The sequence below is a fragment of the Phalangium opilio genome, unplaced genomic scaffold (genome assembly GCF_054372755.1).
Source record: "Phalangium opilio isolate 3A_F unplaced genomic scaffold, DU_Popi_V2 ptg000089l_1, whole genome shotgun sequence".
In the NCBI taxonomy this organism is placed as follows: Eukaryota; Metazoa; Arthropoda; class Arachnida; order Opiliones; family Phalangiidae; genus Phalangium; species Phalangium opilio.
In genome coordinates, this window is record NW_028324194.1 from 1,579,527 (window position 1) to 1,595,040 (window position 15,514).

Sequence of the window (15,514 nt, forward strand, 5' to 3'; positions counted from 1 at the left end):
CGTACTCCCGAAAGAGCTTCGTATGGCTGTAATCCCAAAGTCTTGGAACCCAACAGCCATTAATGTGGAGCCTGTAGGCCCCCATGACAGCCTCCTCCTCAATGAAAAGATGAAGAGGTAGCATGTCAAGAAGCACCTCCAGGGAAGCAGTTGGGGTCGATCTCATGGCCCCTGTAACACCAATGCAGGCAAGCCTTTGAAGCTTGCGCAGGGCAGCCTGCACCGTCTTCAGCCGGACCCTTGTCCACCAGACAAGTGCCCCGTAAGATAGTATGGGTCTGATGATCCCAGTATAGAGCCAGTGTACAGCCTTGGGGTTGAGGCCCCAAGTCTGGCCGACTGAGCTCCTGGTCCTCCAGAAAAGCATCTTGGCCTTCTTGATACACCGATCAAGATGCGGCTTCCATGTGAGTCTGCAGTCAAAGGTCACCCCCAGGTATTTTACCTCGGAGGACTTTGTCAGGACCTGGCCAAAGAAGGAGATATCATTGAACAGATCCTTAGTATTCTTCCTCGTAAACGGAACAAGGACAGTTTTATCAGGATTAACGGAAAGGTTAACCGCCTGACACCATTGCTCTACGCTAGAGAGAGCAGATCTCATAAGTGTGGTGACAGTATCCGGGAACTTCCCGGTAAAGACTATTGCTACATCGTCCGCATACCCGAAGCAGCTACAGCCCCCAGCACCCCCGAGTCTCTCCAAGAGTTCGTCCACCACCAGGCACCACAACAGGGGGGAGAGCACTCCACCCTGAGGGCAGCCCCGGCTGGTAGTCACCCCTAGAGAGTCCCCAAGGAGGGACGCCGACACCTCGCGGTCGGTAAGCATGGACTTGATCCAACGGCCAAGAGTGTCGCTGATGCCAAATCTCTTAACAGCTTCAGTAATAACCGAGCTAGAGACCTTGTCAAAGGCCCCCTCAATATCGAGGAAGACGGCCAGTGAAATTTCCTGAAACTCGAATGCCCTGTCCAGGCAATTCGTGAGGCCGTGAAGGGCCGTCTCAGTTGATTTACCTTTCTGGTAAGCAAATTGTGAAGAAGAGAGAGGAGTTACCGAAAGTACCTCGTCTCTAATGTACCTGTCCACCAGCTTCTCCAGGATTTTGAGGAAGAAGGAGGTCAGGCATATGGGCCTAAATGCCTTCGCCTCGAGGTAGGAAACCTTCCCGGGCTTGGGAATAAAGATGACCCTAGATCGCTTCCAATCACAAGGTATGTGACCGAGAGCAATGCAAAGTCTATAGATTTTGCATAACGGAGAGGCGATGTGGTCTAAGCCCTCCTGCAAAAGCCGAGGGAAGACCCCATCGGGTCCCGGAGACTTGTAGGGCTCAAAACAGTTGACAGCCCAACGAAGCTTGGGAATCGTAACAACCTGCCTGGCTACAAGCCAGTCCTCTCTCTTCGCCCTGTGCAGAACAGGGTATAGAGAGTCAGGGTTTGTTAGATTGATTGGAGTGGAGTCAGGGAAGTGGACCTCCAGCATATGCTTGAGAGTCTCAGCCCCAGACTTAGTGTACACACCCTCCAGGTCCTGTTAGTCTCGAAAGGGTTATATAGTCCTTGTAAATTTTAAAAGGTTGTTGTCATGGCTAAACAGACCGCTATTACAGTTTTTTATTGTTTTATAGGTTATTTTGACACGTTATCTCCCAAAAGTAATTAATGTAATGATAAAATGTTTTCGGTGAATGGAATTGTGGTCGAAAAGCCGAGATAAGTAAATTTTTGAAATTGATTACCAGTAAAATAATTTATTTCAACGGAAAACGGTAATGGAACGTTGTTTTTTCTTAAGCATGCATTTAAGTTTCAATTAAAAAGAAAAATTAATATCTGATCCTTCAGACAAGTGATAACCTCTGTCTTATCGATACTTTTTAGGTCTTGATTCTAATCAAGACATTTTTGATTAATATCTGTTCCTTCAGTCTTCATTTTAATTAAGAATGTTAAGAAACTGTTATACATTTTCAAAATCTGCACTAAGCAGAAACATATACATTTTCAAAATCTGCACTATATATATATATATATATATATATATATATATATATATATATAGGGGACCATAACTTTAGCTCAATCAGTCATTTACTTATAATGATACTTAAAAAAAAACGTAAATCAATAAAAGTCTGTATTCTTATTGTAATTAACAAATTACAATTTTTTACAATCATTTATTGAAACGCGAGGTGCCCCCCTAAAAATTCCAGAAATAGGACCAAATTGACAATTTTACAAAATTTTTAAAAATGCTGTTTTATGTTCGTTTAACATTTAGCTCAAAATTGTCATATGCCCAATATGAAATTCGGATATCCTTAAAACTTCATAAAGACGATCCGAGATTGTCAATTTCAAACTTTTTTGTAGCGTAAACTAACGTCTGTTTGATATTAAGCTTAAAACCTTAAACAAAATATAGTCAGGGCTACCCTAAAAGTTCACAAAGATGATCCAAGATTGTTTATATACGCCTAAAAAGTGCCATCTTCAAAATATGTAGCCGGGGAAAAGAGAGCGTGATCGAGTGGGCTATGCTAGTGGTTGGAAGTCGCGGGGGTTAAGATAGGGATAAGGGAGTTGAGATGGATTGGAAATGATGATGGGCGACCTGCGGCACCGTATCTCTCCCTATGTACCTCGCGCACGCCCCTACCCTTCGGTAGGCGATTGCTAAGTGCTGCCGCGGAGCGCCATTTTATTTGTATGAGAACTAGCTTCTATTTTGAAGATAGAGGGAGCGCCCTTTACAATTTCGTCCAGTACGACCCTACCTAACCGCTGAGGATGCTGAGAGGACTATGTTGCCGTAGGTGGGGGTACACAGGCAACGCTATAGGTATGGGGGTTTCTACTCCATTCCTCTCTCCTTCAAGGTTGGGACTCCAGGCATAGCCAACTCCATCACGCACGCAAAGCAACTCGCGCCACCGTGGGAAATAAGGCGGTGACACAGGGCAAATGAACAGTTTAAAAATTGCCTGGTCCAGTAAAAAATTAAATCGGAGGAGGGTCAGTGGTCCACGAGAATATTAAGAAAGTTCAAGGGTAATCAGACTCCACACATTAAAATTCTAATATTTTAATTATCCACTTCTTTAGTTTAGCAGACGACGTGCTCTGGTCAATGGTCACGGACCAGTTTATTTATTCCAGGTCAGGAAAGTTGCTGGCCTAATGTCCAGTTTAAAAAATGCTTATTTGGCCACGGACCAGAAAAGTCACGTAAACGCGACGCGATTGACAAAAACTACGTATTTTCCGACTGAGAAGAGGCGAAATAGCCCGGCCTCTTTTTACGTCCCCACTTGTATTTTGAAAGTGGGACTGGGACTATGGCGCGCGAATACTTAGGCATCTTATAATTTCTCCCTAGTAAACTAGATATCGTTTCTTGGTAAAACTTTATATAACTTAAACCATGAGTTTGTAACATATGTTCCATATCAAGCTTCATACAACTTTTGGAAAACAAATTTCCCTGAGATTTCCAGGCTTTTCCCCATATACTTCCCTGAGTTTTCCAGGTTTTTCCCGTATATGGAGTATCCTATGGAGCAAATGTTAACGAAGGAGGGAAGGGGCAAATAGGACTATTACATAATCAAAGGATATCCCCGTATCTCTAATATAACCAGAGTTACGAGCTTCCAAAATTTAGTGTAATGTTAATCCTATGGAGGAGGCAAAGTACCTACAAGCACTCACAAGCACCTACAAGTACCCTGGGCAAGTACCTACAAGCACCCGGACCAAGTACCAACAAGCACCCGGAGCAAGTACCTACAAGCACCCGGACCAAGTAGCTCCAATCATCCGGAGCAAGTAGCTACAATCACCCGGAGCAAGTACCTACAAGCACCCGGGGCAGGTACCTACAAGCACCCGGACCAAGTACCTACAAGCACCCGGACCAAGTACCTACAAGCACCCGGAGCAAGTAGCTACAATCATCCGGAGCAAGTAGCTACAATCATCCGGAGCAAGTAGCTACAATCATCCGGAGCAAGTAGCTACAATCACCCGGAGCAAGTACCTACAAGCACCCGGGGCAAATACCTACAAGCACCCGGGGCAAGCAACTACAAGCACCCGGGGTAAGCACCCAGGAGCACCCGGGGCAAGCACCCAGAGGCACCCGTGGCAAGTACCCACAAGTACCTTCCAGCACCCACAAGTACCTACAAACACCCACAAGTACCCGGGGAAAGTACCCACAAGTACCTTCAAGCACCCACAAGTACCCACAAGAACCCTTCTTTAGCATTAGAGGCAGTATCAACTCTTATCTAAGAGAGCGACCGCTCTCCTAGAATTGTTTTTGAGAACATTCCTCGGCTTGAAATAGGACAACCACGAAATAATTCGACCAAATTTTATTTTATATTTTTTTTACCATTTCAATTTTCATAAAAGTATTCTACCAAAATGCATACAGAGTGCTACCTGAAGTCTCTGCGGCTACTAGGAATGCTACATTTACTATAGGAAGATTCGCAGCGACAAGTTTATAAATCCCATATTCCTTTAAAAACCGTTAATACATTCATTAACCTTGTTCCTGAAGATATACAGGTTAAGTAGCAGAGTCTAGTCACAGCCTCCAAGATCTCGCGACTCGGTGAACGCAGGCTATATTGCAAATTAGCCAAGTCAGAATTTTCAGGCTACGACCCCACGGAGTCCAGTTGACACTCTTACACCCTTAGCGCCCTTAAGTTGACATTTACAAGTTTACAACAAAGAAAATCAAAAATAATTCGAATAGTATGCACCTCCTACTGCTTGCGAACCATAGAAACGATAGAGACGCCATGGGCCTGGCATAGAACCGTGTGACCGTTGTCTGTCGTACCGCTGCAATAAACCCTTTCTACTTAAAAAAGAGAGATGTCAATCCTCAGTATCGGGATATACAGGGGGATGACCCCTCGACGTCTCTACTCTATTTATGATCTTTCCATCGAGCGAGATGGAAGGCAAAGTATTTTCCCCGTGTCTTTCCCTCTTACATATATTCAGTTTAACGAAGACTAAAAATCATAACGTCCCTATTGAATTTGCCGCCATTGTTGAAATTTGCACAAAAACAAAAGGTTTCACTATAAATCGTTCAGGCCATGAACGGGGATATGTTAGCAACCTAATAACGACACAATGTCATACACGTACTTTCCTAAAAATGATAAATGTAGTTATAAAATGTAAACGAGGAATGGAATTGTGCTCGAAAACCCGAGATAAGTAAATTTTTAAAATTATTGAGAGGGAATAAATTGACTACCAGTAAATTAAGTTTGTTCAATGGAATAGGGTGATGGAACAATAGTTTCTTAAAGGGGCTGTCCGACGGCCAACGCCCTCTCCTTTTTTACCCACCCGCCATGTTAAGCTCTACGAGGAAGATCGTCCTTTGTCCCACTGTCCGAACAGCATCTTAAGCATGTAAGTCTTGATAAAAAACTTTTAATATCTGGGCCTTCAGTCATTTGCTTAACTCTCTTCTTATCGATACTTTTTAGGTCTTGGTTAAATCCAAGACGTTTTAATTAATTGCATTTAGTAGAAGAGCGAGAATTAAAACAGGCGGTTGACCAAAAGGAAATAGAAGATCAGGAGGAAGCTGCGAAGCAAAAACTGAGAGAAGACCAAATGAAGAAAACGGCTCAAAGCATTAAGTCACTAGAAGAACAACTTTCTGAAAAGCAAAAAGAATTAAAAAGAAACGAAGTTTCTTCAGATTAATTTTTAATGGAAGCCAATGATAGACTGAAAAAAGCTTTAAAGAAAAAGGATTTATCGGAGATAAGTTTAGCTCAAAGCATGGTAGAGTGCATTACTAAGAAACGATCAGAATGTTCTTCACAAGCGAGTGAAATGTCAAGTCTAAATAAGAATATAAACAAAAGAAAGTCGGAAATAATATCCTATTTTGTCGAGAAAAAAAGAAAAGAGTAAAGTTCCTAATTGTTTGTGATATTTAAAAATATTTGTGATATTTTCACATAATAAAGATATCATTTTGTTTTACCAGTGGTCCCTTTTTGGTTCCTACTTTTAAAATTTAGGTCCCTATTTTACAATATTTTTTCATGAAAAGTCCCTTTTTCCCCTATTTTTTTTGAGATTTTGTTGGGAGCCCTGTAGCAGGGTAGCCAAAACTCTATTGTTAATTAGGTATGGGTCAGAAATCAAAAGAACATCAAGGTGATCTTCCAGGCAGGTTTGACGTAAGTGACCCGTGGCAGCAATGGTATGACCTATGTTAATTTGTGCAAAACGGATGGAGTTTAAGGGAGATGAATTGTAAGTTCCGTAATCAATGTAAGATTTGCGAAGAGCGACTTCGCTATTGTAACAAGGGCATTTAATATCAATGCTGGAGTGAGTAGTAAGGTAGTTTGTTTTTCGGGTTGAGTTACTGATTGTACAGTTGCGACAACATTTTGCTTCGCTAGCGCAGTCTTTGTAATGATGTTCTTCTCCACAAAGTGTGCAGTACTAGTACATTCTTTTTGCTAACATGGTCAAGAAGACCACATTGGAAGCATTTAGGTTCATTAATATATTCTCGTACAGGATTGTTAGTCCAGCCAATGTGGATCTTGCCAAGTTTTAATAGTACTGTGAAGGCGCACATTCAACCACCCAATTTTTTGTATTGGATCGACCATTCAAAGGATAGCAGAGCCGCAAGTCATCAAAGGTAAGTTATTTTGCGAGTGAACGGTACTTAACAAATTTTCTTTTTCCAGGGTTTGCTCAACACCGAGGATAAGAATTTTTGGGCGGTTTTTGGTAGGGCTTTTAAGTTTAACCTTTGTGTTTAGTTGGTCGCAATTAGTGACAAAGTCTTTAAGAACATTGGCCCCATTGGCATTTGTACAACGGAGGACTACACCATTTTGCTTACACGTGCGAACATTGGTTATACCAATTTTGAGAGAGGATGGGCTGATATGTTTTTGGAGTTGATCTTTTAATTGTTCAGATGTAGTTTTGTCGTCTGTGGGGTAAACAATTGCTACGGACGCTGGATCGGGAACAGCGGGAACTTTTTGCATCTTGCGAGGTTTGGCAAGTTGGGATGTAGCCTGCGATTTAATCGCAATTTCTGAAGATGAACCTCCTAAAACAGCAGAGTATAACAGTGCTGATGGGCCCACAGCTCTAGGGATGGGAGGAACTTGGGGAAGTTTCGCAAAGTATTTATTTTGCTGCTCTTGTAAAGTGGAGACTTGGGAACGGAGTTAAGTAACCTGACTATCAAGGCGAGCATGAGTAAGCTGTTGGGCGACTTGTAAAGGTTTTTGTATACTTCCAGAACGTTAGATGGGGAAACATTATCGGGTGCCATTTTTATTAGAGATGCGCCGATACCAGTTTAAACCGATGCCGATATGATCCGATACATCGGAAACCGATACGTACCGATACCGATATTTTACCCGATCCTTCGATTAAACCGATACCGATATGGTATCGGTATCGGCCCATCTCTATAGATGATTTTCGATCCAATTTCGGTACTTGAAACTATAAAACTGACTTATCATACGACAAACCCATTTTGGACGTTAGTGACGTTATCCAAAAATAGATGAAAAACTGTGCTGTCTCAGAGTTTAGGCCACCTAATCTTAACAAAAGTATTTATTTTCTTTAAAAAATATCGGGTATAAATATTGGTTCATTTATAACCGATACCGATATATCGGTTAAAGCGAAATATCGGTACCGATATGGCATCGGTATCGGCCCATCTCTAATTTTTATTACGGAATGATAAGAGGCATTGTAGCCTTTAACTATGTCTGTCAAATGATCTATATATCTATGAGAATTGAAATGAGTCAACATTTTGAATATTCGATGTTTCAAAGTTTTAATTAATCTTTCTACAAAAGGACAGTGGAATTTTTCTGACGTCATAGAAACGTATATGATTTTATTATTCTTAAGAAGTTTTTGCGTACTTGAATGAATAAATTCTTTTCCTAAATCGGACCAGATGGCTTTAGGTTTGCTTTGTTCGATGATTATTTTGAGAGCTTTCGTAGCTTCGGCAGCTTGTTTTCTTTTCATGGGTACTACAAAAGCTTTTCGGGAAAAGCAATCAATGTCTACCATAAAGTATCTGTAGTCATCATTGTATTTGGCGATTGACCCCAAATCAGCTAGATCAACTTCGACCCTATCCGAGATATTAAAGACAGGGATTTTACGTCTTTTGAATTTATTTATAGCAGTTTTATGTAATGTGTATACGTCTGTAGATTTTAGAAAAGATTTAACTTCGTTTCTCGAAATGTCAAGATGTCGGACTGCTTGGTACAAAGGGTTTAATCCAGTGAAGGCGGCTTTGTGTTAACTATTGAGATAACTGTCCTTTAAGGTTTCTTCTTTTTGGAGCTGCGATAGACTTCCCATAACGTCTTATTATAAGGTTGTTTCTTCAAAATTAAAGGGCTCGTTTAATTGTCAAATGTTAATCTTTTCTTCGCTTTTAAATAAGTTGGTGGTCGAAGTTTATTCTTCTGAGGTACAGAGCTGGGTGACGTCTTTATAGACACAGGTGCTACTGATGGCGACGGTTTAACTGGTGGCGGGACGATAAAGTTTTGGACACCGTAATTAATGTTAGAGTCCGTTCGCTTAGAATATCCAATACATATTATTTAGGCTAAATCAGTGTGATATATAATTTATTTTAACTACATTAAATGCTTGGAGAAATAATAGATTAGCGTTAAATAATGATCTTTTAAATATATGTATAACAACTTCGCAATATCTTTAAAACAGGGTAAACAAAGTCGACATTAAATTTTCAAGTGCACTTCAATACAACATTGCCTTATGCTAATTTATGAACAATATTTTGGTTTCAAAAGCGCGATGTTTGAGACTATTTCTGACAAACAGACCCTGGGACCCTATTCTCTAAGGTCCTTTTGGAGGAATTTCGATCCGAATCTTGTCATTCGGAGTCAATTTCTCCGAATGAAAATAAAACGTATTCTGTAAGAACCTTATCCTAATCATACGGTGATAATCTCTCCGAATCATTCGGCGGCCGAAGGAGATGGCCGAATCGAGCATTCGGATATTTTACCGCCTCTCCTCCCTCCATCAATCTTACATTCGCGGAACTTTCGCCGGAGTTTTCTAGTATTCTTTCCCGTACTTTTTTGCTGGCACCTTGGCTGCGGTTCATATTTTTATTTAGTATGGCTGCTTTGCTTTTTCAACTCAAGCTTCATCGTTTGCGATTTGAACATGGTAATCACACTGCCCGTCGCGATTTACGAGTTCAAAGGGTTTTTTGAGACCTAAAATCAAGCGTGGGCAAAAGTTTAGGTTAAAGCGGGAAATGGCTTTAGGCCTTGGCGGGCCTTGGCGAAATCTACAAGGTAGATTGACGGCTTTTTGGTAGATATAAAGTTAAAAAAACGTCGTTGAATTTATCCTACATTTAAGGGATGATTTCGCGAGATCCAATTGCTTAACACAGATTTAATTGTTAATTTTAATATTTTTCCTACCGGGGCTTGTAAGGTAGAGTCACCTATTTTTGAGCAATTGCATCAATTATTAATAATTGCTAGATTAAATTTGGTTATTTCGTTTAGCATCTATTTAAATTATTAAATTTAACCATTGATAGAGGGCTAATGATCTACATTAATGAATTTATCATAATCTCACGAGATCCACACAATTCGATTATAATTTGCGATTAATTAACGTTGTTATTTTAGGTTCTCATTGCCTCATATTTAACCCTAGTAAAACTTGCGCTAAGTTTCATTCAAAATTCGACGTATATTAACTGTTGTTTAGCGTGTTCTTTAATACCCATTTTAAAAGAATATTATGAAGCTATTTAAGAATAAATAATTTTTTATCAAAAAAAATAAATAAATAAATAAATAAAAAAGGAAAAAAAAACACTTGTTTCTATCTTAAGAAAAGAAATCGAAAAAGAGAAAATTTGCTTTGTATTGAATGTGTTCCCAATACAAAGACCATTTCCCAAAATTTCCACTCCTTGGGAAAAACCAAAGTTTCCATCCCTTCAATTTGAAAGCACGCCAAATAAAATTGTCCATTAAAGAAAAAGTAGGCGTCAAAAAGTACCACGTGGCTTAAGAGGAAGTGACGTCCATTTGGATTGAGAGAAAATTTTCGAAGTATCCGAATGACGATAAGGATTGGGGTTAGAGAATACGGTTTTTTCGGTCCACTCCGAATGAGCCCGATCCGAATCATAAGGATTCGGAGTGATCCGAATGATTTTCGATTTTTAGAGAATAACCTCCCTGGATGTGGAATACTTTGTCCAGTTTCTAGATGTTCTAGAGTCACAGCACTCACCAAATAGTAAATTTAAAAACACACCGTCCTTCGAAAATATACCCGCGAAGAGCCTCCTGTGGGCGTTAATTGAATTTGGTATAAAATTTCCAACCACCGATTGGAAGACGCTACTACAAAAAGAAAAAAGATGAGCCCGAAAAGGGGTGGCAATGGGTGGCCAGGAAGGCGATGCACTTATCTTCATAGTGAGCTCCGAAACTTTAGAGAAATGCGATTTTTTATTAAAAATCTTATTTCTTTCAGTAAAAAACAAGATATGCCCCAAGGCATATTAACGCTTTTTGCAGTGTGATATTGTCTTTAACAAAACCCGAAATAAGGGATATTCACACCGGCAACGTCAGTTCCATTCACGCTACCAATAAGCAAAGGCGTGGGAAAGTATAGGAAAAATATCGATAGTTAAACAACAATCGTAGTGGCGCAAACGTAGAGTATCCGCATCCCACACCGGCGTCGTCAGTCACTCGTAAGTTCAAGTCCCGCTAGCTCCGAAAGACCGCATTTTCTCGTCGAAAATATGATCGCATTTAGTATAGATGTCGCTAGTGCGGTGGAGAATCAAATTCCGGCGAGCTCTACCGCGTAATTTAAATTTACGAAAATGTACGCGAACGCGAAACAGCCAGCCTGCCTGCCTGCCAGCAAGCCTGCTTCCAGGGGTCGCCGTATAAAGCTTATTGCTATAGGCAAAAAGCTTAAAAAGACTTCCAACTGAGTTACACTAAAAGTTTGGAAAATTACTTCCTCATGAAAAGTGATTCGCCGTACTCCACAAAAATTTGTGGTTTTATGGTGGAACTTTTTGGTAATATTGCAATAATTTTATAATTCATCATAAGTTTATAAGTTACGTTCCATAAGTATGCCACGTCCTAGGTTTTGCGGTCCATCTCCCTAATTCGTCTGTAATATGCCTTGGACAGCGCTTTTCGTTTTCCTTAAGAAACCATAAATGCAGATCACATAATTAGGACTCAATTCTTTAGATATAAAGTTTCGAAAGAAACCCTCGAAAAAGAAAAGGGCCAAACTTCCCAGGTTTTTCCTCAAGGGATATGAAGAACTTGTGAAACAAACACCAACTTTTAGAAAAAATGCTTCTTCTTCCAAGAGAATTTGCAAATTTCTATCCTCGCACAAAGGCGTCTGGAACCATATGTGCGGAAACAATGGTGGAAGGTGATCTATTGGGAAAAATAATGTTTCTCGTTTTCAGAACAAACCGTTTCAGAAGGTTCGGAGGAAAGCGAACACGAAAGTTTAGATGTACCAAGTGTTAGTTTCACTGAATTGGGTATCGCAAATGAATCTCCGCAACAAAAACATGCAAACCTAATTAAGAGAAAAAACGTAAAAATTATTGCGATTAATTGGAAAATAAGCCCATATCCTATCTAATTAATCAAAAATGTCTTGATTAGAATCAAGACCTAAAAAGTATCGATAAGATTGAGGTTATATTAATTTTTCTTTTTAATTGAAACTTAAAGGCATGCTTAAGAAAAAACAACGTTCCATTACCGTTTTTCGTTGAAATAAATTATTATACTGGTAATCAATTTCAAAAATTTACTTATCTCGGCTTTTCGACCACAATTCCATTCCTCGAAAACATTTTATCATTACATAATTACTTTTGGGAGAGTACGTGTATGGTTTTGCGTTTTAAAAGGTTCCTAAAGACGTTACATTCCCATTCGTGACCGGCACGCTTCGCAGTGGAACATTTTAATTATTCTAAAACCAATGGCGGCAAATTCAAAAGGGACAGTAAGATTTTTACTCGCGGTTTTGCAAAATAACGTAATATCAAGGTGTACTTTAGTCAATCGTCGTATTGTTCTTTCAGTGTTACTGCCCAATTTCTCTCTCTAGTTTCTAACAATGGTTAGAGACTATTTGATATAGCACGGCACAAAGTTATATACATTTGTAAATTCGAAGTAGCACAAAAGGAAAAAGAGTCCAGATTTTTTATATTTTGGTTTGAAATAAATAAACTCATGATAGTATTTATAACGAACTGAAAGTCAAAAGAATGGCACCGGTAATTAGCAGCAAAATGAGAGGAAAGTTAGCTTCAAGTTAGCAGAGGGACATGGTAATGAAAATAGTAATCTAGAATTTTGCTCGTTCAAACCTTAGTATATCATGAAAAATTCAAGTGAGGTGGCGGCACTACCTAGAAAGATTGATTTGGCGTGATCTAGTGGTCCGTGGAAATAGCAGAAAACAGCGAAAAAATTATGTTCTCTTCTCTTGGATTATAGTCCTAAGCCCACTCGATCCAGGCTCACGGAGGAAATCTGCTCGCTTTATAGCAGCTTGTGTCGTTAAGCGCGCGTGATCGAGTGGGCTAGGCCTGGCACCGAAGTCCTCCCAGCATCCTCAGCGTTTAGACAAGGTACACTGGAACTCTGGGAGAGTTTCAGGGCCGCAGATCGCACATGATGAAATTTCAACTTTAGTTTACATCAATTCTCCCTGGTCGTACTAGTAGCGGGTTAAGTTCTAGTTTGTTCAGGTCCTGTAAGTCTCTAAAGGGTTATATGGTGCTTGTAACTTTTAAAAGGTTGTTGTCATTACTAAACAGACCGCTATTACAGTTCTTTTTATTGTTTTAAAGCTTTTTTTTGACACGTTATCCCCCAAAGGTAATTAATGTAATGATAAAATGTTTTCGGGGAATGGAATTGTGGTCGAAAAGCCGAGTTAAGTAAATTTTTGAAATTGATTACCAGCAAAATAATTTATTTCAACGGAAAACGGTAATGGAACGTTCTTTTTTCTTAAGCATGCCTTTAAGTTTCAATTAAAAAGAAAAATTAATATCTGATCGTTCAGTCAAGTTTTAACCTCAATCTTATTGATACTTTTTAGGTCTTTATTCTAATCAAGACATTTTTGATTATTATCTGTTCCTTCAGTCTTCATTTTAATTAAGAATATTAAGAAACTGTTCTATATTTTCAAAATCTGCACTAAGTAGAAACATATATAAAGGGGACCGTAACTTTAGCTCAATCAGAAATTTATTTATAATGATACTTCAAAAAAACGTAAATAATTAAAAGTTTGTATTCTTATTGTAATTAACATAATGGCATAATGTCCAGTTTTAAAAATACTTATTTCCCACCCTGAATGGAGCTGCTAGTGCAAGCCAGCTTGCGACGTGATGCGCGTGATCGAGTAGGCTATGCTCTGGAAAAAAGGGATCTTCACTTCAGTTGGGAGACTACTTAGAAAATTGTAACCAGAGTCCAGGCATTAACTTTAAATATTTTAATTATCCACTTCTTTAGTATAGCAGACGCCGTGCTCTGGTCAATGGTCACGGACCAGTTTATTTATTCCAAGTCAGGAGAGTCGCAGGCCTTATATTCAGTTTAAAAAATCCTAATTTCCCACCCTGACTCGCGCTATATTGCAAACAGCTTGCGACGTGTTGCTCGTGATCGAGTAGGCTATGTTCCAGGCAAAAGAAAAATTTCACTTCAGTTCAGCGTGGGAAATAAGGCGGTGGCACAGAGCAAATGACCAGTTTAAAAATTAAATCGGAGAGGGGTCAGTGGTCCACGGGACCACTATTAAAATTCTAGGGTAACCACTAACCAGGGTCCAGACATTATCTCAACTATTTTAATTACCCACTTCTTTAGTTTAGCAGACGACACGCCCTGGTCCAGTTTATTTATTCCAGGCCAGGGGGTCGCAGTCCCAATGTCCAGTTTTAAAAAGTCCCTCTTTCCCACCCAGCTTCAGTTAGACAGACATAGATGCATATGACAAGGATTTATTTCTCATAAGCGAGAATGGCCAACTTTGTTGAGTAAGAGATAGCCTGGCAGCCCGGTACTTGTTTACTTCTCAGCTGACAAGTCAGGTTAGAAATAAAGGTTTTCACCTTTAGAAGTTAATACAGCCCTTTGAATTTAAATAATTAGAAATGAGTAATGTTATTAAATGAATGAATCTATACGGTTGCAGTTGTGTCGAAATGAGAGCAATTAAATATGTGCCTTTGATATTTAGCTCTGATAATTTCAGAAACTTAATAAAAAATATTGTTATGTATTTAACCAGAATTGATTTTAATTAATTTAACAATGCAGTGTTATAAAATAAAAAGCCTGAGAATGGGATCACATTAAAGACCAGAACCAAGAGTTAGTTTAAAACAATTTTTGGTAACGGACACTTGCGTCTAAAAAACATCAATTCCCAATAATTTCAGAAACTTTGACTATCACTTAATTAAACATTGTTTTATAAAAGAATTTAAAAAAACACAGCCACAAATTAAGAAAAGGGGTTAGAGATCCAATGAACTGCAATGGTTTTTACCTTTATAGTACAGGGAAATTAGCCGAAAATACGACCAAACCTAGAACAAATTAGTAACAAGCTAATTCCAAGGGTATTTGGAAGTACTAGCGGTGCTTATTAAGGGAAAAAAATTCCCCGGATTTCCGGTTGGTGGAAGACCACCAAAAATGGCCGCCATCTTGGAAAATTTGGTTTTTTTGCGATTTACGGCCGAACGGTAGGCCCAATGAAAGAATGTTCTTCCAATTATCTATCTATTGGTTTTTGAATCAACTCTTTGCGACTTACCGTTCAAAAGTTACGATTCTTTTCTTGAGATACAAATTCGATTTTGATCACTTTGTATATAAAATCTACCATATATTTATGTGACAAAAGCCTTTTTCCTAATAAACGTTAGGCCTAAGTAATTTTGAAGGTTTATAATCTTTGTGCACGTGCATATATACAAATGTTTTGCATGGTGTAGGGGGCACGAAATTGCTTTAAAGCCATGTTCACACTTGCACAGGGTAAAGCGGCTCGAAGTGATTCAAACCGCTTTCAAATAATAATAGCTTTATTGCTGGATATTCCAAAATCGTATTGTGCCGTTCACATGTCACTTTGAAAGCGTTTTGATGTGCTTCGAATCGGTTTTTTGAGTAAGTGTGAACATGGCTTTAGAAGAGTAGCTAACTTATTCGACCTGCGAAATCAGAGTCAGCCTTGGCCCGCGTGGGTTTTAGATGCCTTTTGGCTATATTTACAAGAGTTTTGAAAATGGAACCAAAACCAAAACAAACTT

The 15,514-nt window shown here is 39.2% G+C and overlaps 1 protein-coding gene across 2 annotated transcripts; it reads left to right on the forward strand.

The window, feature by feature from the left end:
• The first annotated feature begins 394 nt into the window (after positions 1-394).
• LOC149646260 (uncharacterized) lies at positions 395-1,445 on the forward strand. 2 transcript variants are annotated; one of them, XM_089849760.1, is made up of 2 exons: positions 395-824; positions 883-1,445. In XM_089849760.1, the coding sequence occupies exon 1, from the start codon at positions 395-397 to the stop codon at positions 785-787; it is 393 nt and encodes a 130-aa protein (XP_089705886.1). In that variant the 3' UTR covers positions 788-824; positions 883-1,445. The 2 variants fall into 2 exon arrangements, with proteins under 2 accessions (XP_089705886.1, XP_089705887.1); XM_089849761.1 differs by having other exon boundaries at positions 395-820.
• Positions 1,446-15,514: the final 14,069 nt, after the last annotated feature.